This window comes from Electrophorus electricus, chromosome 23, assembly GCF_041902795.1.
Source record: "Electrophorus electricus isolate QZ-2024a chromosome 23, ASM4190279v1, whole genome shotgun sequence".
Lineage (NCBI taxonomy): Eukaryota > Metazoa > Chordata > Actinopteri > Gymnotiformes > Gymnotidae > Electrophorus > Electrophorus electricus.
In genome coordinates, this window is record NC_137519.1 from 10,145,217 (window position 1) to 10,167,500 (window position 22,284).

The 22,284-nt window shown below is 47.5% G+C and overlaps 1 protein-coding gene across 2 annotated transcripts in view; it reads right to left on the bottom strand.

Moving 5' to 3' along the window:
* Positions 1–15,879: 15,879 nt before the first annotated feature.
* tshz3b (teashirt zinc finger homeobox 3b) overlaps positions 15,880–22,284 on the bottom strand; it is a 40,394-nt gene continuing 33,989 nt past the window's right edge. For both annotated transcript variants that reach the window (XM_027004751.3, XM_081705968.1), the window contains one exon: positions 15,880–20,933. In XM_027004751.3, coding sequence (XP_026860552.2) covers positions 17,506–20,933 — 3,428 coding nt within the window. In that variant the 3' untranslated portion in view covers positions 15,880–17,505. The remainder of the gene's footprint in view (positions 20,934–22,284) is intronic.

A 22,284-nucleotide genomic window follows, 5' to 3' on the forward strand; every position in this document is an offset into this window, starting at 1 on the left:
CAGTTAATTTCCCAAGAACCTGCGTGGTTAGTCGGCATGTGAGCACACCAGAATCGTAAGCAGACCTCATTCGGCAGCCTCGACGTTGCCGGGTTTACAGCTGGCTAGCAGAGAGACTGATTAGAGCAGGGTGTGTATCCTTGGGTCCCTGTCTTTTACGCTTGCTCTGTTTTGTTTAAGATGGAAATCCCCACAAGGCCCTTGAAGACGGACGGCTCTCCGGCAAAGTTCACACTGTCGGAGCTGTGAGATGCACCGCGCCCACCCAAAACTGTCAAAACGACAAAGCATACAGCTCCCCCGCAAGCCGAGCCCAGATAGCGCAGTCTGTGTCATAGCAAATGGACGACATCTTCTGCGTGTGCCTGATAAGGCCACTCACCTCATTGTGACCTGCGTCAATGTACATACACACACACACACACCCCATACAAACACACCATCTCTCTATCTCTCTCCCACAAGTCCTTGCATAGACATCTGCATGTCTCAAACGCGCATCGTACAGGGCAGAAAGGGGGAGGGGGTTATTGCTCGGCTCAGCCGTCAATCTTTTTCACCTTGTCCAACCCTATGACATCCCCTGTCAATCAGACTTCACATTACACACACACACACACACACACACACACACACACACACACACACACACACACTATAGCTACCATCCTCCATCTGTCTCTGGTTCTCAGTCAGCATGAGGAGAGCTAAGGCATGAAGCCACAAACACAGAGCTGAAAGGCGAGGGCCTTTGGGAGTGCAGAGAGTCCTCTGTCAAGCCAATGGCTCCCAGCCCCGTAAATGAATTGATTGACAGCTCATGATTGTCCCTCCTCAGCTGTGACACGCTGAGACGCTAGCAAACTCCCTCCTCTTCGTCATCGGCCTTCGCCTATTTTTTTTTCATCTTCACTCGTTCCTCTCCCTCAAACTCTCGCTTGCACACTCGCTCTCGCCGCGTGTGTGCATGCGTGTGTCAAAATGTCAATTTTCGCACGACAGGATGTGACAAGGCCCGTCGCCCCGGAGGGGGGACGGCCAGGAATAGAGGGCTGCACAAATTGATTTTGATTTTATTCCAAATCATTCAGAGTGTTTAGCTGTAATGGGAGCTGATCAGAGAGCAGTGCGGAGAGCGGCGCCGCGCCTGGAGATCGCTCCCGTCACTTGGGCGATCGGTGGGCCTCTCCGAAGCTGCTCCCTCTCTGCCGGCCTGCCCCCTCTGCGGGGCAGCCCCAGCACAGCGCCGCCGCCCTGCAGGAGAGGTGTGAAGATCCGCCTGCTGAAGTCTGGAGGTGCCGCAGGCTTATGCTGACGCCGCGAGACCGGGCAAAGCAGAGCCATGGCCGTTAGCGCTGTACGCTAAGCAGACACATGGATAGAGAGAACTGAGGCTGGATGAGTCACATGATCTGTTGGTTTGTTGTTGTTTTTTTGGTTTTTCTTTCTTTTGTGCAAAAGAGAACCGTGGGGAGAGTGCACAGATATTAGGCATTCGTGGTGTTTCACTGCAAGCACGGATGGAAGAGTCCATTCTGAACGCAGGGAGGATTCATGGCATAGACGAGACTGTTAAAAATGACAATTTCTTTAATGGCTTATGACTTAATTGATTTCACCTAGCAGACACCACAGCAGACACGTCTTAAGTGACAACTGCCTTGAATTAGGCGTTGCCTTCGCATTGTCCCGTAAACGAGAACACGTGTCGCTGAAACCCTAATTTCCAGAGGCTCCTTAAAATGACATAGCCGCAGTGTACTACTTATACGCACATCGATAATCATTCCCCCGTCTCTGTGAGCCATCTTTGCCTCCATATGTGAGCTCGACTTCAAACCGGGAGCTGATTGCTGTTTAGGAACCCGGGGCAGGATGGCTGGCTGCTTTGTGGTGGGTGGGGAACAAGAAGCCACTGGCAGCACAAATGTAGCACCATGTATAAGGGCCCCTAATTTGCAAGCGGTTGATGGGCCTGAACTTTTTGAGCCGATCGAATGTGACAGCATCAAAGAGTGAGCTAAGGCAGACAAACTTTACAGCCGCTCCATCAGACAGGAAGTCCCACGGGGGGGGAGGGGGCGTGTGTGTGATAGGGGGGTGGGGGTGGGAAGAAAGAAGGGGGTGGGAGGGAGGGGTTTCTGTCGGATGGTCTGCTCATGCAGGCAGGCACATGTACACACTTAACCCTTCACGAATACATTTGCTCGTGGCGGAATATGCGGCAACTGTTTACAGCGGCGGAGCACGCCCGCGGAAATTACAGACTTGGATGCCGGCGACACGTGTTCGCGCTGACACTCTCTCCGAAAGGCTGCCGAACACATGCACCGGGTGGTGTCGGATCAGAATGCATCGCGGTGATTACGGCTGTCGCAGGGCCTGGCACAGACGCGCACGCAGGCACATCCACTGGCCTAATTGGCGTGATGCAGACGTACAGTACGTGCAGTCGTACAGTTACAGCGCACCCTCCACACTCCCACCCACACGATCATATGAGCATTCATCTAAACAGCCACAGCAATATAATGACGTGTGAGAAAACAGACGTGTATTGACACAAACACACTCTGTCTTGTGCATGCTCCCTCTGCATGCGGCACGTGTGCAGTAAGTTTAGGAAGGAGTAGGGAAAAGGAACAGGTTTGGAGGGGCTCCCTCCACACGGACCGCTCCGTGAGCTGGCCTGAATCCGGAGTCTCCTGTCTGGTGGGATCAGGCTCAGTCAACAGCCTCTCATCAGGCCAGGCTAGATTTATTAAAAACTTTCGTCAAAGTGACACAGGGGTCTCACGTGCGGAGCAAGGGTGTGTGCAAGGGTGTCTGTGTGGCAGGGAGGCAGGCGAGGTGCCAGGCCTCCGCCCACCAGGTGGCACGGTGGTGCCGGTGCCGGTGCCCCTAAGCCGCTGCCCTTATGCCAAGGACAGGCAGGGCATTACTCAAACTGCTGGATTTCATGAGAGACCGAGGGGAAGCTGCTGTTTGATAGCAGCATCGGCCCAGCTTACTGGTCCTTCTCTGGTCATGAGGTTTGTGTCCTTAGCTCAGGTATGGCAGAGAAAAATACGTTACAAAGCACCAAACGAATCGGTTTCCCACAAAAGCATAGCATACTCCCCGTGGTCTTCCTACTTGGCATTCCAACAAAGTCGGGTGGCATTCCAACAGTGCCGGGTGGAATTCCAACAATGCCGGGTGGCATTCGCAAAGTGCTCCAGAGATAAAGCGCGGAGGAAAACACGACGCTGATAAATCCACTAGGATCGAGCAGACGTAATCTTGCACCGATTGCCGTGCAAATCTGTTGGCCCCATCCGAGGCTCCTGCGCCATTATCCTGTGGGATGATGGCCCATGCAGGAATGAGCGCACATGCATGGAAACACGAGAGCGGGTGCTCACCTGAGCTCGTGCATGGGTTTTGCTTAAGCACTGTTGTTTTTCCCTCTAAAAGGCTTGGGTGAGATCTGAGGGCCCATCCCCACGAGCTCAGCACTTTTTCTCCCTGGTGAAGCCACGGCTCTGCTTTGAGGTGCCTGCTAACACCGCGAGGAGACAGGCCCTAATAGATTGATACACAGGTTTTGACATGCTATTTGAACGCGCGGCCCGTGCCGTAATTGGCCCCGTCGTCATGCATTAAATTAACGATATATAGAGGAGTGCCCAGAGAGGAGCGTCCCCAGCCGATCTGTCAGCCATCGCGACAAACCGCTCGCGACGGCTCGCGCTCCCTCTGGGGGGATGAGAGCTGAGAGAGAAGGCGCGCGGGAGGAGGGCGGGGCTTGGGGCCCAAGGCCTTTCTAAAGGGCCCGAGCTGTCTTTAGAGAGCGGCGGGTTCTTCTTCCTGGCTGCAATGAAAGACTGAAATGTTTCATTACAGCCACTTCAAGTCTGTCTGTGATGTGACGGTTCAAAATCTTGAGTGTCAACATCAGTGTGGCTGTATCCGCTTCTGTTTGTTTCCCTACACATATCTGACTCGACTGGTTATCAGAGACTTTGTGTGGTTTTCTGGTTAGCCGTTGGGGTTCAAAACAAAAGAGCCCAAACTCACAAACAAGCAAACAAAAGTTACAACCTGCCGCTTGTGAACACTATGGACCCAGCAGCCAGTGGTGCCTGGAACATTCTCCTTCAATCTGATGACACCATCTTAAGCATCACACCGCGTGGACATATTTGTCCAGAGTGCTTTTTTTTATTTTACTTTACAGGCATCTAACCTACTGTACCTAGACAGAGCCAATATACATTAACCACTGTTACACCTCCTTAATTGCCCGGAATCTGAAGCTTCCGCCTCCATGTGTTGTACTTAATAAGGCTATCATTATAATGATTATCTAATCTTCGAGGCCTGTTGTTAACACAGGGACCCAGGAGCATGGTGGAATATGTATTTCTAGCTCTTTCCAAAGAGGGGGACATGGGCCGGGGACCTGAGTGTGATTACCCACTGGTACATATGTGCCCAGAGCACACAGCATTAAAATATATCACCTCCTGCTGCGTTATGGTACAAGGGCCGGCAAGCATAATATGGAAACACTGACACTTGCCAATTTGATCTTTAAATTACCTCGCAAAAAGAGAAGTGACCTTTACCTAGAAGTTATATAAAGGTGCAATTTAAGCAGGATCTTGAGTCTTCTGATTTATTAGTGTGGAACCTGAAGTTGTGCCTTCTTTATTGCAGTCTGTTCTGCAGGACTTCAGAAGGCCTATGGCCTTTAGGGCTCTCAATATTACTGTAATATTATTCCTTTTTTCTAACACAGATCTCAGGATTCAAGCTTCATTGCGGGTGCTAAGTATGGTGGTCACAGGAGAAAAGTACATGGGATATATTGAGATGCAATCATTGCAGTGACTCATGTCTATGGATTCTCACCCATCAAGGCTGAGGGCATCGTTCACACGCGCGCGCACACACACACACACACACACACACACACACACGCGCGCACAAGTGGCCATCCACTTCCCAGTCGCCCCCTGGCTCTCTCCATCTGTCTGTCTGCGGTACACCCACACTCCGCCCTGCACATTCTCACAACACCACCATGGATGCAGCCAAAGGGCCCAGGTTTGTTTTCCTTTCACGCAAGGGAATTATCCATCGAACGCACAAGCCCTGTGTGCGGGTGGAAGTTGACGAGACAACCAAGGCCACTTCACAGCACTGCCCCAATAAGCAGAGGATCACAATGTCGTCCTGCAGAGACACTGGCACACAACAGGATTACACCCAAATGGAACTTAAGGAGTCCTGGATAAAATTGATGGGGGGAAGGGTACGACTCCCGCAACAGGGCAGGGTCAGGGGTGAGTGCCTCACACCCTAACAAAGGCCCAAACAGACATTTTGAAAGTGAATAGAGCTGTAAAACACTAAGAGGGAAGCGTGCTACTTGGTCAAAATCCCGAAGCCATTCCTTGCTCTTCTCTCAACACTCCCCATTTCATCTCCAGCATTCGATTTGAAGTGTACTAATAACCAGTGACTCCTGTAAACAACCAGCATGGTCAGTGCTATTTCTGGGAGGCGATCCTCTGCTTTCAGCGTTTTATTCCAGAAGCACGGACAGCAGGGTGCACTGTGGCTGGGCTGCACGTCGTGCCACGTTCCCATGTCTGCACCCTGCCAGCGGGAACGGCTGTGCTCGACCCCGTGCATGGCTTATCTGTGTCACCCCGTCGCATCTCACGTCCGCGTGTGCTCCCTCACCCCCTCACCGCGTCCTACGCAGCGTCCCTCCAGGTGTCCTCGTGCAGTGAGGGGGGTGCGCTATCAGCAGCCATCACGCCATCAGAGCCACCAGGCGCTGTCAGGCCCGGACCCCGGCGCGTGACGAAGAGCGCGCGTGCGCTAATAAGGGTATTCATCACGGCAGGCGCGAGGACCGACAGGAGAGCCCGCTCCTGGCGACTGTCCCTCAAATATGAACTTATCATTTAATTACTCTCCCGTGCCACTCGATTGCCTTGTCAAAATGCAGGTTAGTTAAGAGGAGAGATACCCCCCCTACCCCCTTTGACGCTGGACCCGCGCCCCCTCCCCACAACCCACCCTGTGACAACTGCTCGTCTCATCAAGTCGTCAGCTGCCCCGGAGATCTTCCAAATGAGATTCATTTTCGACCCTGTGTCTGCCCCTACTGCATCCTCCTCTCTTTCCCTCCTGTCATGTGTAGGGCAGGTCGAGGGAGGCTTCATAAGTGAGGCCAACGTCTGATTGCTCCAGTTATAGCAGCTGAAACGGCGGCAGGTGAGAGAGCAGCGAAAGGAGGCGTGACTAAGGACGTGAGCGGCTGTCGCGGCGCTGGAGCTTCTTACACGCTCGCGCACGCGTTCGTATACAGTAAAAACGACGGCTTGTTTCGACATGTCGTGTAATCGACTTTTTTTTCTTGTTCTTCTTTTACGCAATCATGGAAGGGCTGTTGGATTCGCCTGCTCTTTTCTGAACCTGCCCTACTGGGGTAACGGGGGTACAGTGGAGAGGAGTGCCTCGGAGCCCTGGGGTTAATTATCTTGATGAAGGGCACCATTTCAGCAGTCAGAGGAATGGCATTAAAACCTCCAGCCATCCCCAGCTCGGCTGACAGGACTCGGGATGCGAATGCCCTGCCTCTTGGCATACAAGCCTAACAAACAGCTGCCAATTTGTCGTATATTACCTGCGATGCAACGGCTGTAAACATGCTGACACTAAGTTACAGTTTTTCTGCTAACCATTGCAAATTTTGGTTCACCGTGTCGTTTCTGAGGGCTGGCGCACAAGTTAATGTATTACAATGAGTGAAGCTGCATGGAGAAACCATAAAAACCCAGCGATACTTAGACCGCTGTGACACAATCACCTCTGACAAAACCTCCTCAGCTGCCAAGTTCTCGAACTCTACAACTTCAGTTCTGTTTAACAGCCATGTAATAAAATCACTCTCAGCATTAAGAAGATTTTGGCATTTCTTTTCTTTTTTTCCTTCTTTTTTAAAAATTCCTGTGCAACAGTTTACAGCCCTCCAGGGGAAACAGAGCCCAACCAATAAAAGTTCCACCCTGGCATGGGCTGAGGCCTTTCAAATAAAGATGTATGTCACTGAATCAGAAAGCGAGATAGAGAGAGAGAAAGAGAGAGAGCGAGAGAGAGAGAGAGCGAAAGAGACAGAGAAAGAGAAAGAGAGAGAGTCTAGAGAACAGGGACCTGGTGATTTTTTTTTTTCTGCAGATACCCGAAAGGCCCCATAAATTCCACCTTTCTGACGCGATACAAATGAAATTGTAGGCCTGAAATTTTGCCAATTTCTTTCCCAGATCATTGGACTGAATATGGGTATTTAAAGTTTAATATCCTATTATGTATGTCTGTTTTAGTCTTGTGGTCCATCAGAACGGCTCCTTCTCTCCTGGCTTGGCTCAGAATTTCTTTCCATACGCAAGTATCGACTCGCACATCCATGGCATTGCTCATAGTGGGGGCTTCCTTCACGTGACGCAGGCGATGCCAGAGGCAGACGAGCTCTCGGTCGCGGGCCGCTCTGACCCCCGCATCCGCTCTGGTTTGTGCCGTGGGGGAAACCCACGGCCCCACAGTGGGCTGTCTCTTTAGCGTCTCGCCGATGGCTAAAAACCTAAAAACAAACAAGCAAACGCGCGTGGCGTCACACACACTTCCACTGAACTGCTTCGCCACCAGCCGCTGGGCAAAAAATGCTGAACCGCACCCTTTCGCTGCTGACATCTCAGCCCTCGCGATAAATAATCCGGAATGGCAATGGAAGTGCCGCTTAGGAGAACCGAGCGCGGGACTCAGAGATGAATTGTGGCCGTCAGAATGCCGACTTTGACGAGCATATCAGCATGTCGGGCTGCGCGGCGCATTAGCGGTGAGACGGCGAGCAGAGTGAGATCTACCTGGGTCGTATCCTCCGCCGGGGGACGCAGATAGCGACGACGGCGTGCCAAAATCGCCGTGCACTTCCCCCATCTGTGCCGAATCCTGCAGTGACAAGCATGAAAACCTGCGTAATCAAAGCGTAATTGATTATACTAATTGCCAGGGCATAATTGGATCCGACTCAATTAAAAAGCCTGAGTAATTGAAATGAATTACAAATGACGCATTTATTGCCGCTGGAATGAAAAGAAAGCACAGGGCGAGAGACACGGAGAGTGAAGGCATAACACTGGTAGGGCTGGGCTTTGTCTGCAGAGAGCCGGATCCTTATACACCTGCAATGCTAAATCATCGGCAGCTCACTAGATAGTGGCGGGCTGGGAATGCTTTGTGCTGTTTTTGCAATTCCTCAATGTGGATTTATATCTTTTGCTTTGGGAAAGGTTGTAATATTTCACGGCGCATGGCGCAGAGTGCGACTTCGGGACCGCGCGGGCGTTCGGAACGAGAGCTTGAGGAGGGGTTGTGTTCAGGGGTGGAGGATGTGAATGGGAGGGTTGAAATACAGTATCAGCATATATTGTAATTTCATTTTGATAAGGGCATGCTTAAAATCTGAGGAGGCTTCCATCGGCGCCTGAACACAAGTGGGTTTATTTATTTTACATATCCGCACGGCCCGAGGCCGATTTGGCGGGTGTCATTAGCGCTCTACCACGACAGGTGATAGCAGCGCATGGGAACAGGTACACCCCCAACCCCCCGCCCCCTTCCTAACTTACAATTCAACAGTAGATTTGATAGCACAAACCACTCTGCAGCCGCTTCCTGAGATGCAGCATGTGTGTGTGTGTTTATACAAGTGTGTATTACTGCACATGAGTGTGTTTTATTCTCTAGCCTTGTCAGAATATCCTTTCAAACTTGTCTGATCGGGTCGGGTCTCATCAGGCTGTCACCCCATCTCGCTTTTCATTAGTCTCTCTCTCTCTCTCTCTCTCTCTCTCTCTCTCTCTCTCTCTCTCTCTGGTCGCCTAGCCAAGCAGAAGAACTCAAACACATGCGCAAATTAAATCGACATCCAAACTCACTCCCATATACAAAGCAATTTAAATGATATTCATTAGAGCGATGACAAGTCCTGATGAGGCTTTCGGGAGGAGAGCACTCCTTCAGCGCTCTCTGTTTCATGCCCACTGACGTGTGACGTCCGTCCCCATACCTTAGACTAAAAAAGAATACATATCCCACAACCCACAGAGAGGAGCTCCCCCGCACACCTTTACTTACCAGTCCAATCAGACCATCCATGCCTTACTCTGTCTTCTGCCTCTTGTTCTCTAGCTGTATAGCCTTCCAATGAACATGAGCCCTTTCTCAAAAGATATGAATTGCCTTTGTATTGTTTCTGTATCTATTTTTTTTTTTTTGCTATTTTATTTCTTTTCCTTCAAAGCTAGGCATTTTTTTCATCATTATTCTATTTATGTCCGTGGCAATTAACTGCTGTCAGCGGCTCTTAATGTATGAAAACGCAGAAACCCCCCCCCCCCCTCCCCAGCACACACTCCTCCCTTCATACGGACGAGAGCCAATTAATTTGGGCTTTTCTCTCAGCCCTTAATTAACCCCTTCAGGACTGAGATGATGGCTAATGCCACAGACTGAGGCCAAGCCTGAAATTACCCAGAATTACCCAACTGCTGTGAGCGAGATGGGAGATTACAGCGCTTTCATTGTTCAGGGGACCACCATCCATTAGCTCGCTTACCCATAGTTCATTAGGAAGGGAGCAACAAAATGGAGGTGGCAATGCAGCAGGCGTGTTCCCAGACACCTTAAAGTGCCTGGTGCACACTCTGCCAGGTCTCCACCAGGTACCCCTTCCACCGTCTGATGGTGCTTGAGAGAGACGGAGGGGTCTGATGTTGTAATCAATTTGTGCGAGCTGATGTGAGCCTGGACATGCGTGTTAATTAAGCGGCTTGTGGGTGGAAATAATTTGAGCGTGATAATGAGTTTTACCACTGGTGAACAAGGGTGTCATCCTTGCCGCTCAGCCACTGACAGGCAGCTTGGGCTGATGGTACCCACCCACCCCTGGGACCCGCCCACCCCGGTACCCGCCCACCCCATTTGGACTAATCTGACCTAATAGGCTTTGGGCAGCACATGTTAACTTTTATTAATTTTCAAATATTACTCTTGTTTTGACATGACAAGGGCAGGAGTAACTTGCATGCTATGAAAGCTACACAAATGCTGGTATATAATGCTAAATAATCTCTTAATCTTCTCTTAATCTCACCGGTATGTTTTCAGTGTAATGCACAATCATATGAACTGATTATGCACACTAAATTGACATGGACAGCATTGCCAATTTGAGCTGTATTTTCAATGGAGCAAAATCATGATTGTATTTTAAACATAAATGCACAGTGAAACATCCATCAGTATGCTTTTGTGTGTGTCACATTGTTACCAGATGCTACAGTGTTGACAAAAAAAAGGTTGATATGTCCCTAGTGCTGCTAGTCACTTCTGCTATTAAACCAGTCATGGCATATAGCATAGTCAGGTCAGTAAACAAACCATATCATAATGTCTATTACAAACCTAGAAGGACACGGATCTGTGTGCATGTGTGTGTGTTTGTGTTAGCATGTATGTGTTTGTGTTACCCTATTTAGTTTAGTTTGAGTGTCCCTTCCTGATACACATCAGTTGATTTGTGCGTGGGTGTGTAATATGTCTGTTTAAAGAGTGGAAGAAGGGCGCTCTCTTTAAATGGTGCTAAGCACTTTCCCTTATCACCTCACGTTAGCTGCTTCACCTTTGACCCCTCTGAGAGGTCTTCTCAAGCCGAAATCCCCCAGGAGCCAACAGTACTTCACCATCAGCCAATCAAAATGCAGTGTGAGCTTGCATCATGCCAGTGACTCACTTCAAGAGCCACTTAAACAAATTCCAGCAAACCACTGTGCACTCATAGCAGCCAAATACCTGAGCTCCAGGACAATTTTTTTAAAAAGGAAAAAAAACAACAAAGAAATATCACCTACACAACTATTCCACTATTCAGAATAAACAAGATGACAGCTTTTTAAACAAATAAACAAACAAAAAATTATTAACAGTATGGATGAAAGTGTTGGTGTGTATATAATCTGCAAGCCATCTGGTAGGGAAACAGTGGGCCTTTATGACGTGTGGCACACATAGCACCCTGCAGGCACTGTAGAGCAATGCAAGCGCTCATGTAAGCCATGTACAGTGTATGTGTATCCCAGACAATACCGCTGCTTTATTTAATGAATGCTGGAATGACCGGAGCCAAGAAATACAGACCATGCACATGTCCAGCAGCACTTTTCGAGAGTGAGGGTGGATGCGTTAGGCACAGCTGTCCACGTCAGAGACACGTACCAACCCTGACTGGCTGACAATTGCCCTTTCTTTGGACATCAATAATTGACTGAAATACAGTATTGAATGTGAACCATTTTAAATACTGCACATTTAAATCAGCCTTTTTTAAATCTAAAAAGGGGTCTCAGGTCTTTGTTCATGTTCAGCAGACATAAATAAATGTATAGTGTGTCCTGACATTTGTGAGATTGTAGCCCTGCAAACGCTGCCCCATAGTTCGTCCTCGCTTTGGTGTGGAGATGGACACGGTTGCCGACATTTGGCCATTTGTGAGCAAGTTCACAGGGTCGCTGCCTGCCAGTAGCCTGCCGCTCACCCCGAGTTGGGGTCAAAGGTGCGGGGTGAGCGGCAGGGCGAGGAGCCATGTTTGTTTAGCTCCTCAGTTAACCATATTACGAACAATGAGGCTGGGATGAGAGAGATTTCAGAGGCACTGCACACACACACTCACACACACACAGACACACACGAATATACTCCTGGAGAAAAAGAGAAAAAGAAGGGTATGTGTGCGTAGAATAGCAAAATTCACTTCCATAGTCTTCTTGGACACAAAGATAAAATCATGGAATTATTTAAATGTCAGAGAATTAAAACTAACATGTTTGAGTGTTCAAAATTTCCCAGTTACTTGTTATTATTTGAATATTAAAAGCTTAATCTTATGTAATTTTGCAATATACATATGTAACCCTAGTGTTGTCCCGAGGCCCTTCATCAGATGAGCAAGCCTCCAGCTGATGATGGACCTCTGACAATAATGTCCTGTTATTCTGGAAGCCTTGTGTACTACACCACAATTTTAACTACTTCTGTATCTTTAGTACAGTACACTGCAGTTACTCACTTAATGTTTACATGTGTGTGTGTGTGTGTGAGAGAGAGAGAGTGAGAGAGAGAGAGAGAGAGAGAGAGAGAGTGTGTGTTTACATATAGAATTCTATTGCATTCCCAGTTGTTGTACCTGTCTCTGAAAAGTAAACCAAATGCAGTCTGTACAGCTTGAGCAGTGCCACCAGTGTAATTTCCGGAGCAGGGGAGTGAACTGGGATATCGAAAAGCATGCAGTGTATCACCTAGCAGCTGTCTAGCATCAATGTCATTAAAGTCGCAGTGTGAGCACAGGAGCATTTGAAATGCAGAATATCTGCACGTCTCTGGGGCCTGCGTTTCAGCGTGCTTCAAAGACAGCCAGAAATCACGCTGTTAGGAAGGCATTGAAATAGATTAACAAATACGCATGCATTTGAAACACGCAAACCCAGGATGTTTTGGCCCCGCCGAACACAGCAGCTCCATGGTGCCTTTTGCAGGCGCTTTTTTTTTGCAGTGGATCTTTATTGGTTACCATGTGGATTTTGTGTACTTGTATGTAATTGTTAGCATAAATGTCCCCGTCTCCAACCATTTGGTTGTATGCGCGCACACACACACACACACACACACACACACACTCACACACACTACACCAGTGTAAGTATGAATGCAAAAGCTCTGTGTGCGAGCGTCTGCGTTCAGAGAGACCTTATTACTTCATCCTGTGTGTGTTGTATCTCGGGTGATTGGTGATTTCCATTTGTAATGCTATACTGCAGCGCGGAGCCATTATGCCCTTTGTCATCCCACTGCGCCAATGACAGCCAACTTGCTCTGAGAGACAAGAGGTGCAAATGACACACACACGCACGCACACACCTATGCACACCCCCACATACGTGTGTTTTTTTTTTTGTTTTGTTTTTTTTTTTGCCGACGGCAGGGTCTAAGGGTATGTGTTTGGTGGTGTTCAGTGGAAATTAGTCCCGCTCCCCCCGGTCGGTGCAGCCATAGTTCCCTAAGCTGTGTGGCATATTGATTTCTTGTTGTGAGGAGCGCTGTTCAAGCCCCATTTAAGATTTCCATCCCACGTGTAGCCGGGAGCACACCGAGGCCCCGTAAATTAGGGAAATTGCACATTCATCACTGGCGTTATTTTAAGATACTTTGGTAAGGCGACGGCTCAAAGATCTACTGTGGTGCACTGCAAAGTGCTACCCCCCCCCCCCCCAGCTTCATCTTTCCTCCCCCTTCAGGCTCTCTCCATTCCCCACACTCACAGGGTGACGCTGAGATCATTGAGACACACCCGTGATTTAAAGGAGAGATAGTATTTTTAACACCAATAGGTGCAACTCCCCCCCTCCCCCCAAACAAAACAAAAAAAAAACAAAAAAAAACCAACAACCAACCTACAGTCTGTTCTAAATGAGCATGTCTAATGGGGGAGGTTCCAAGGTGAGGTTCTTGTTGGACAGCGAGTTACGCTGCATGTAAATAATGTGGGCTGAGTGCGGGGCCACAGCGTTCCGCTGGACGAGCACGCAAAGTTAAGCACTGGGTCAGAGGCAGCAAATCAATCAAGGCCCATTGTTGCAAAGTGCGCGTCGGCAGGATCATTCAGAACGTCTCTTCGCAGGATGTGGTGGTGCCAGTGTGTGTGTGTGTGTGTGTATGGGTCATTGGTGTTTTCTCTGTGATATGGCTGATCCATATATCCCGCAAGCCTAAGTGCGACCCTGAGGTTTGAGGTCATGCGGTGTGCCTGCCCGCTGGTGAGACTGGGTCCTGTGCGTGTGCTGATTGGGGAGATTTTTCCACTGTGCTCTGGACAACGGTGACTCTTTTGTGGCGGTATTACAATGATGAAGCTATCAGGGCCCTCTACACTCCTACAGACATTAACCACTCACTGTGATCATCTTACTGGTGTGGACTACAGGTGCTTCTAGTGCTGCGCTAATGTATAGGGGTTTCACTTCGGATGATGACAATTGTGCACGTATTCTATATGCTTCCACGATGGACAGATCTCGGATTTTTGTGCTGTAGCAGTGCGTGCTTGTGCGTCATGCGAATCTGGCACGACTCATCAGTAGTTGGAAATTCATTTGATTCACGCAAAAGCTTTTGCGGTTCCTAAGGAAAAACTGTACAACCCAGTGTATATGCTTAAGATGGCACTCACAGTCTTCCAGTTTTTAATTTATATTGCAAATAACATTAAATAAAACCATTTGGCATATTAAAATAGGAGGAACAGGTCAATATATGAAGAAGCAGGCATGTAGGAGCTTCCTGACAGCTCTGCATTGTCCTTTCTCTATGCACCTTGTGCAAAATGAACAACTGTGAAACAATACTCACAGAAGAACAGCTGAGACTGTGTGTGTGTGTGTGCATGCGCGTGTGTGTGTGCATGCGCGTGTGTGTGTGTGTGTGTGCATGCGCGTGTGTGTGTGTGTGTGTGTGTGTGTGTGTGTGTGTGAGAGTGTATACGTATGTGTATAGGCATTTCTTGATAGCTACACATTGTCTCCTTGCATGCTTGTTTTGAACCTTAATAAGCCCGAGTGCCTGGGTTCGGCTTGGCTCGGAGAGAGGAGAGAAAATGGCTTTCTTACACTTCAATTTCACGCATATTTTCTTTGCGACTAATGAGCACCTTAAATACGGCGCCAGACTTCAGGCAAGCCTGTGAAGGCTGACATTTTCACACACAGCAGCACCTTGTCACCATGCATGAAGTCCCCTCTACCTGCTTGCTGATGTGTATGTGTGTGTGTGTGTGTGTGTGTGTGTGCTGAATGCTCAATGACATAAATGATGAGAAACAGATTCAGCAACTAAACAGAGGAAACATTTTTTCGAGGAAAAACCTCACACCATATAAAATATTTCTTAAGCACCCCTATTTCCCCAATCTGCACACACATGAAACCCCACATATATCTGAGATGTTCTTTGTGTATTTGTGTGTGTGTGTGGGTGTGTGTGTGTATGTATGTCTAATTGTTGATCCATGTTAAACAGGCCTTGGGAGTCACACTACTCTCAGTGCAGTATTGTTGTCATCCTGCACGAAGCACAAACAAATCTATCCGCACAAAATAGAAGTCTGCGCTAATTACAGAGCTGGGAATAAAATGGTGAAAATGAGACAGTTAATGCCAGGGTTTATGCAATTATCCGCTACATCCCGGTTCTGAGACGGGGGGTGGAGGGGGGCACTTTTCACTTCACATTGTCTGATGCTTCCCCAGTTAAGCCATATTAGGAGAGTTAGTGAATGGATGTGTCACCAAGCAGGGAGTTAAATGAAGAGAGTGATATGGGAGCACTATGGCAATGTGTGGCTCCACTAAACTGTGCCACATGCAAGGCATTCTACAAATTAATGATGAGGTCTCAACACAACACCGCTCAGAGGACCAATCCCACTTCATTCGTTCTGCCCTACCAAAAACGTAACATTCCTCGGATAGAGGGAAATTTCCGAGATGAACGTGTGTTCACACATAGACGCGTTCCCTCACGCGGTGAGTGTTCTGGCCATGAAGCGGTCATTTTGTCGCTTAACTGGTGATCCCCATCACCATGCTGCCCCACACTGCACGGTCCCCTGCCCTGCAATAGCCTTTATTTCGCTAATTATCCAGCCACTAACGCCTGACAAACTCGCCATGACGCATCGAGTTATTGCAAAAAAATTCTAATAAATAAAAATAATCCCAAAACATTTTCATTTTAATGCTGCAGTAGAAAAAAAGGTTATATGAAGTCATATAATGGGTGCTTCATTGTCAACAACAACAAAACAGAGAATCACTGGCACAGAATGCATAACAGTGCCTGTGCTGTTTACATGCCAATATTTTACACATTAAATTTCCATTCACTGGCAGCTGTCAGTTATTTCAGCAAATTAACTGCCAAAAAATGTCGCAGAACTGTCAATCGGAGGCAAGGAAACCATGGTTACCTTTCATATCCCAAAAAGCTGCAGTGTGGAATCATGGGAGAATAATTAGACAGAACAACATAAAAGTTACCAATCAAAAAGGCATTCTACAATATGAAACAACAACCAAGAGTGCTTATAAATAATAGGTTACATTGTGGAATTCCTCCTTGCGTTATAAAGTAGCATCTTTTGTACAACCTTTTAAATGTTCAAGAAATGATGGAACAAATATTGTCTTGTACAATAAGTTTAACCCTTTGAGCACGAGGTGGAATTAAAAGTTTAGGGTGTATGTTTTTTTCTCTCTCATTTCCATACATCTGATTAAATAACATTTATAAAACTATTGTGCAAAACAATTTCATTAATGTCTTCATATATTGTGCACCAGTAGATAGTCATACTCCTCTTAAATTAAAAATATAAAATGATGCATAATTTAGACAGAAATTAGTTTATATGTTTTTATATACATATTTTTACACCACCTGATTTAATAAAGGCCCCTGATTTTGGAAAACTAAAAGACTGTTGTTTTGGATTCACACACATTTTGCATCAGAAGCCACTCAGGTTAAAAGCTTGAATATCAGGCATGGCAATGATTTTCTATTCCTTTTTTGTATTTTATTTATTTATTTATTTGTATTTGTTTGTTTATTTGTTATTTGTTTTAGATTTGTGAGTTTAGAAATATGTAGAAATGTGGCCTCTCAAATGCATTTGAACTAAGTATTCCCAATCAATAATTTTTCTCTCATTTTATTTTCTTTATTGTGGATTGCTAATGTACAAGTGCTTGGGCGTACTCAGAGGGTTAAATTTTGTCTGCTGACACCAGCATATATAGTTCACGTTAACAAAAAGAAAGAAGGAAAGAGAGAGATTCAGTTATCAAAAGTTAAACTAAATTGTTTCATCAATGCATGCAGCTTACTGCATCTCAGGGATGCCAAAAAAAAGAAACAAAAATTAAAATAAAATAAAAAAGGTGAATCCAATTTACACAACTTTCAAATACATACAACTTCATTTTAAGTTTTTCTTATATACCTTCATATTTTACCAGTGACAACAGCACTTCTTCACTCAACACTGCACAGTTAGAAAATTATCTTTTTTTGTTTTTCTATATTTTCAGGGGGCTTTTTTTACCTAAAAGGAGGAAAGAGAATGTCTCTGGACCGGAATGAGTTATTCCAGGAGGAAAACCCACACATCATGTGCCGAAACTAAACAGTAGTTTTATGGCATCTATGTGCAGTTAGTTCTTTGTTAGTCATTGTCAGTTTGTCTCGGTTTTAAGAAATGTTAGTCAGAAGGCTTCAGAGAAAGCGAGAGAAATTGTGAGAGACATTGGAGACAGAGCAGTGTGTCTTTGACCAGCGCTAAGGTTTCTCAAGTTCACAGACATACATAAGGTGGTCCTCAGGGGATTTGCCATGAGTCTTGCTCAGATGGAGTTTGACAGCGTGCTTGCTAGCAAAAGTCCGGTTGCACAGTTTACACTGATACGTGGTGCCGTTGCCCTCTTCGTCTGGGGATGGAGAAGGGGAGTGGGACTGAGAGTGGGGGCTCAGGTTGGGATTGGTGTTGGGGTTGGACAGGGAGTGGGCTAGGGCGTGGGCCTGAGCTGTGAGCAGTTTCTCAGACAGTCCCCTAGCGTGGCGTGAGATCTGGCTCGCTAACTGCTCCCCAGACAATTTTGCCAGGTCCCTAAGCCGGAAGCCAAGGTGGGATTCAAGATGGCTGACATACGTGGAAGGGGAGCGTATCTGTGAAGCACAGTCACTGCAGAAGAACACGGGGTGGCCGGAATCAAGATTCTTCAGGAACTTGGTGCCACCTGTCCGCCTCAACTGGTACTTGACGTTAGCCAGCCAGTGGCTGATGGTCGTCATTGAGAGACCGGTAAAGCGAGAGATGTGCATGCGTTCCTGCGGGCTGAGGTCAGACATGATGTACTTGCCGTCACCTGTTTGCCGCAAGCTGGAAGCAAACTGTGCTTGCAGGATGAGCAGATGCTGGGGGTTCCAGTTGGACTGTCGTCCTTTGCGCTTCTGAGCTGGGGACATGTCCTCAGGCTCCTCCTGTGTAGCGCCATCTACATCTGACCGCTCAGACAGACTGGTTGGCGTAGAAGATTTGGACACATGACTTTCTGTTAGGTTGCGAAGCATATCGGAGATGTCAGACAGGGCATTTTCACGCAGGGGTGAGTTAGACATGAACGAAGCAACTGCGGATGTCTTGGCCATGGTAATGGTTGAAGAGGGTGACACAGAGGAAGGTGTCGAAGTAGACGAGGACAGCAAAGCCGACCCGAGGGAACTGCTTTTTTCGCTTTTGCCTTTGGTCAGGTCAATGGGCTGGTCGTTGTTGATATGGTAGAAGTATCGGTCAAGGTGCTCATTTGTCTTTTTGGTCTGGGCTGGTGTAGAGGCAGCTACGGCTGCCTTCTCTGCCAGACTGTTGCTCATCTTGAAGAGCATGCTCATGGGATCCAGGGATGGGAGGGCCGGTTTAGCAGCTTTGCCTAGGTGGACATTCATGACTGACTGAAGCGCACTTAAGGGGTTGACGAATGGTTGTTCTGGCGGATGGTCAGTTATAATTGCGGTGCTGCTGCATAGGGAGGTGACAGGAGTCTTGACAGCATGGTCAGTGCCATTCTCCAGGGACATTTTTGGAAGGGCATCACCATTGGAGTCCTTGTGAGCATTCACTGACCCATTGCTTTCCGGGGTTTTGGCTCCTCTTCTCTCTTTGGGTGACTCGCCTCTGGTGGATTCCCCTGCCTCACTACTGCAAGGAGAGGGCGTGGTTCGTCTGAGTGGGGAAGCTCTTGCTCCAGGATCCCTCATTTTCTCCTCCACTTTGGCCACTTTTTCCGTTACTTTCTTGACAAGCTCCTCCATGGCATGGAAGTTATTTTTGGGTAAAGGGGAGGTCTGGCAGCTTGGAGGGGATATGAGAGATTGGCTTTTGGTGGGAGACATGATCTCTTCTCCAGAAAACATGTACTTCAAAGGGGAGCTCTTTCCTGAGTTGCGTAAGGAAAGTTTCATGATGTTCGGGAGCTGATAGGCAGCATGAATGCTAGGGTAGCCTCCCCAGCTTGGTGTACCATTCTGTGCTTTGTTGATGGCAGAAGTGACTGTGTTTTCCAGTGACTTGAGAATGTCAAACCCCCCCTTTGGGCTTTCTTCCAGATCTTCTTCGGTCAAATACGGATATTTGGAGGAGACATCAAACTTCTCCTCAGCCTCGTCTTCTGTGACTTTCTTCTCTTTGCTGCTGTTAGTGGTTTCCTTGGTGCACTCTTCTTCCCTTTCTTCTTTCTTAATTTCCATAGCACTGATGGCAGGGGATACGCAAGGTGGAGGAGGTGCAGGCGGAGGTGGAGAAAAAGCTGTGGCAGCCAGTGGCACTGACTGAACCTTATCTTCACTGGGAGGCATGGTGTTAGGGGCTGGGGTGGTGGGTGACTCCATGATGGGCTTTCCTTTCTTGATTGCTGAGTTGGTGACTTTGATGAAATGACCTGTCACCATCATGTGAGCTGTTAGCTCCTGCAGTGTATCATGGGAGCTCCCGCACTCCATGCACTTCAGTATTTGGGATTTCCGAGATTCAAACTGCCATGCGTAGCTTGCGCCGTTCTGATGCCCATAGCGGTTGTTGGGGGTTATGTAGGGATTCGCTGTCTTCTGCAGGAGGTCACTGGACTCCGAGAGAGAGGGTTTGGGTGTGCCACCATTGGAGTCTGGTGAGCTTGGCAGCTCCAGCTCAATAGGGGCTCTTTTGCGAGCTGAGGAGATGATCTTAGCTGCTACGGGTGTCACAGGCTCCTTGAGAGGCACTTTCTGGTAGTGTTTCGTCTTGATCATATGGACGCTGAGGTCCTGTAGTGACTCAAAAGAGTGGCCACAGTACATACACTTGAGGACTTTTTGGGCATCCTCCTTGCCTTCCATCTCCAGCAGTGAACGCTTGCGGGGTTTGGACCAACGCTTTGTGCCCTCACTGTCTGTCTCATGGTTGTCGTCTCTGTAGTGGCCTGTCTCATTCATGTGTACAGTAAGCTCAACCAGCGTGTCGTAGGCAGCACTGCAGTCCTTGCAGCGGAACTTGCTGGCGCCAGTGAATATGGAGCCATAGAGCTTGGTGCTCTGCCGGTACAGCTGCACAGTGCTAAAGAGGTTAGGCTCAGATGCCGGATGCAGTATTCGGTTCTGGTTCTGCGAAACTTGCTGCAAGGTTTTGGCGACAGCCGACTGGTGCCAATCATAGCCACCGCTACCGCAGCTACTGCTGCTGCTGCTACTACTGCTGCTACTGCTGTGACTCCGTGGGGGTTTTTCAGACGTGGGCTGTGTCACATTCAAGTTCAGGGATGACCAATAGGAATTGGTCAGGAAGCTGGTGTAAATGGCCTTCATCTGCTCCAGGCTGTCCAGGCCTGCAGAGGTCATTTCCTCAGTGCTGGGATGGGTGGCAGGCACCGTCCTAATGGACGCGACGGAGGAAAGCGACGGAAGGGACTCCTTGGCTGTGCCGTCCTCCTCGTTCTTCACCGAGGCACTCTCGAAGTCCGACATGCGGTCGCTGGACTCACTGAGGTGGGACTCGCTGTCCATCTCGTGGCTGGAGAAGTCAGCAGCGGGCGAGTCATGGAAGCCTGGACGATCTTTGTGGAGGAAGTCCTTGTCCTGGCACATGTACTTCATGGCAGGCTCCTCCTCAACTGCTGAATCGTCCCCCTCCACGTCCTCGTCCATTAAGGCAGCTTCTTTGAGCTCCTCAGGAACATATGCTGCAGGGAAGAAACACACACACACACAAATAAAAAAAACAGAAACAAAGAACGTGATTATTGCTGTGTCCAGCTTTGGAGAGGTCGCATGCTACATTCTGCAGTGCCTTGAAAAGCACACAAACAGCTGACACAATTCATGGGTGTTACTGTTTTCCACCATTACTGTCAAATAAATGAGTCGGGCTATTCTACACTGTAAAACGCTCAACTTCGATATTACCAATATTACCAATATTGAAACAAAGTTACATTTTCTCTTCCCTTTGTTCCAAGAAGAGAGAGAGTTAGTAAAACAGAGAGTGGAAGAAAGAAAGAAGAAAAACTGTCTCTTCAAACCCAAGTTGCCACCTTATTCTTCTCAAGGGGCAACAGCTTGAAATTAAAACTAAATTTGAAATTAATGAAGCACATTCTGGAGGTGGCATTCGTTTCTGAAGTAATAAATTACTTGTATCAACCTCAGAGACAGCAGTTCCTGTCTGTCAATTAATATGTCTTACGCTTCTTCTCCAGCCTCTAATGCATTTCCTAACAGACACACTCGCCATTTAAATTAAGAAAGCATTTTCACTCATTACTCGGCAAAGGCTCGCCAGCTCGTAAATAAAAATGAATGTATGTACGTTTCCGATGTAAAATTTCCCCCCACAAAACACATTTGCGTCAATTACGAAAGATTAGAAAGTTGAAAGTTATTATTTACAGTTTAGCCTGGAGTGTGTGCACTCAGTTCACATTTGAATACAATAGCATGTGGAAAAAATACCGTAATAAGGAGAAAGCTTTAAGATAAAGAAAGCAAAGTAAAGAAGACATTTAATTGTTTCACTTATTCTCATTTCTGCAAGAACAAGAAAGAATGCAAATGAAAAGTGAGCGAGAGAAGGTCTGTAGGGAGGGCGTATAATACATTGTGGTAATTCCGCACGTTCCAAAGAGTAACTGTTGATCATGCATTGACCAGGTATGTAAACAGCTCTGAGTGAGGACAGTAAGCAGTGCTTTTCTGTGAACATATTCTATCATTTTAAACGACTGCAACAGTCAAACTAGTCATGCTGCAATCTCAACACACAGCATATAGATTCAAATATAAACACAATATCTGTCCGCATGCATGCAGGGGATACTACATGAAACCTTGCAAATGTGGACTCCTCTTCTTTTTATAGCAGCGACTGCATTTGAATCTAAAATGGTCAGTGATTCATTTCCTTTCTGTTTATTTCAACATGTTAGTAAATTGCATTTGTTTCCCAAATACAAAGCTAGTGTTTGCCCTAGCTTTACTGGAGGTAAAACAGTACTGGCATTGTAATGTTACTGACAGTAAAAGGTGTCTGTCAGC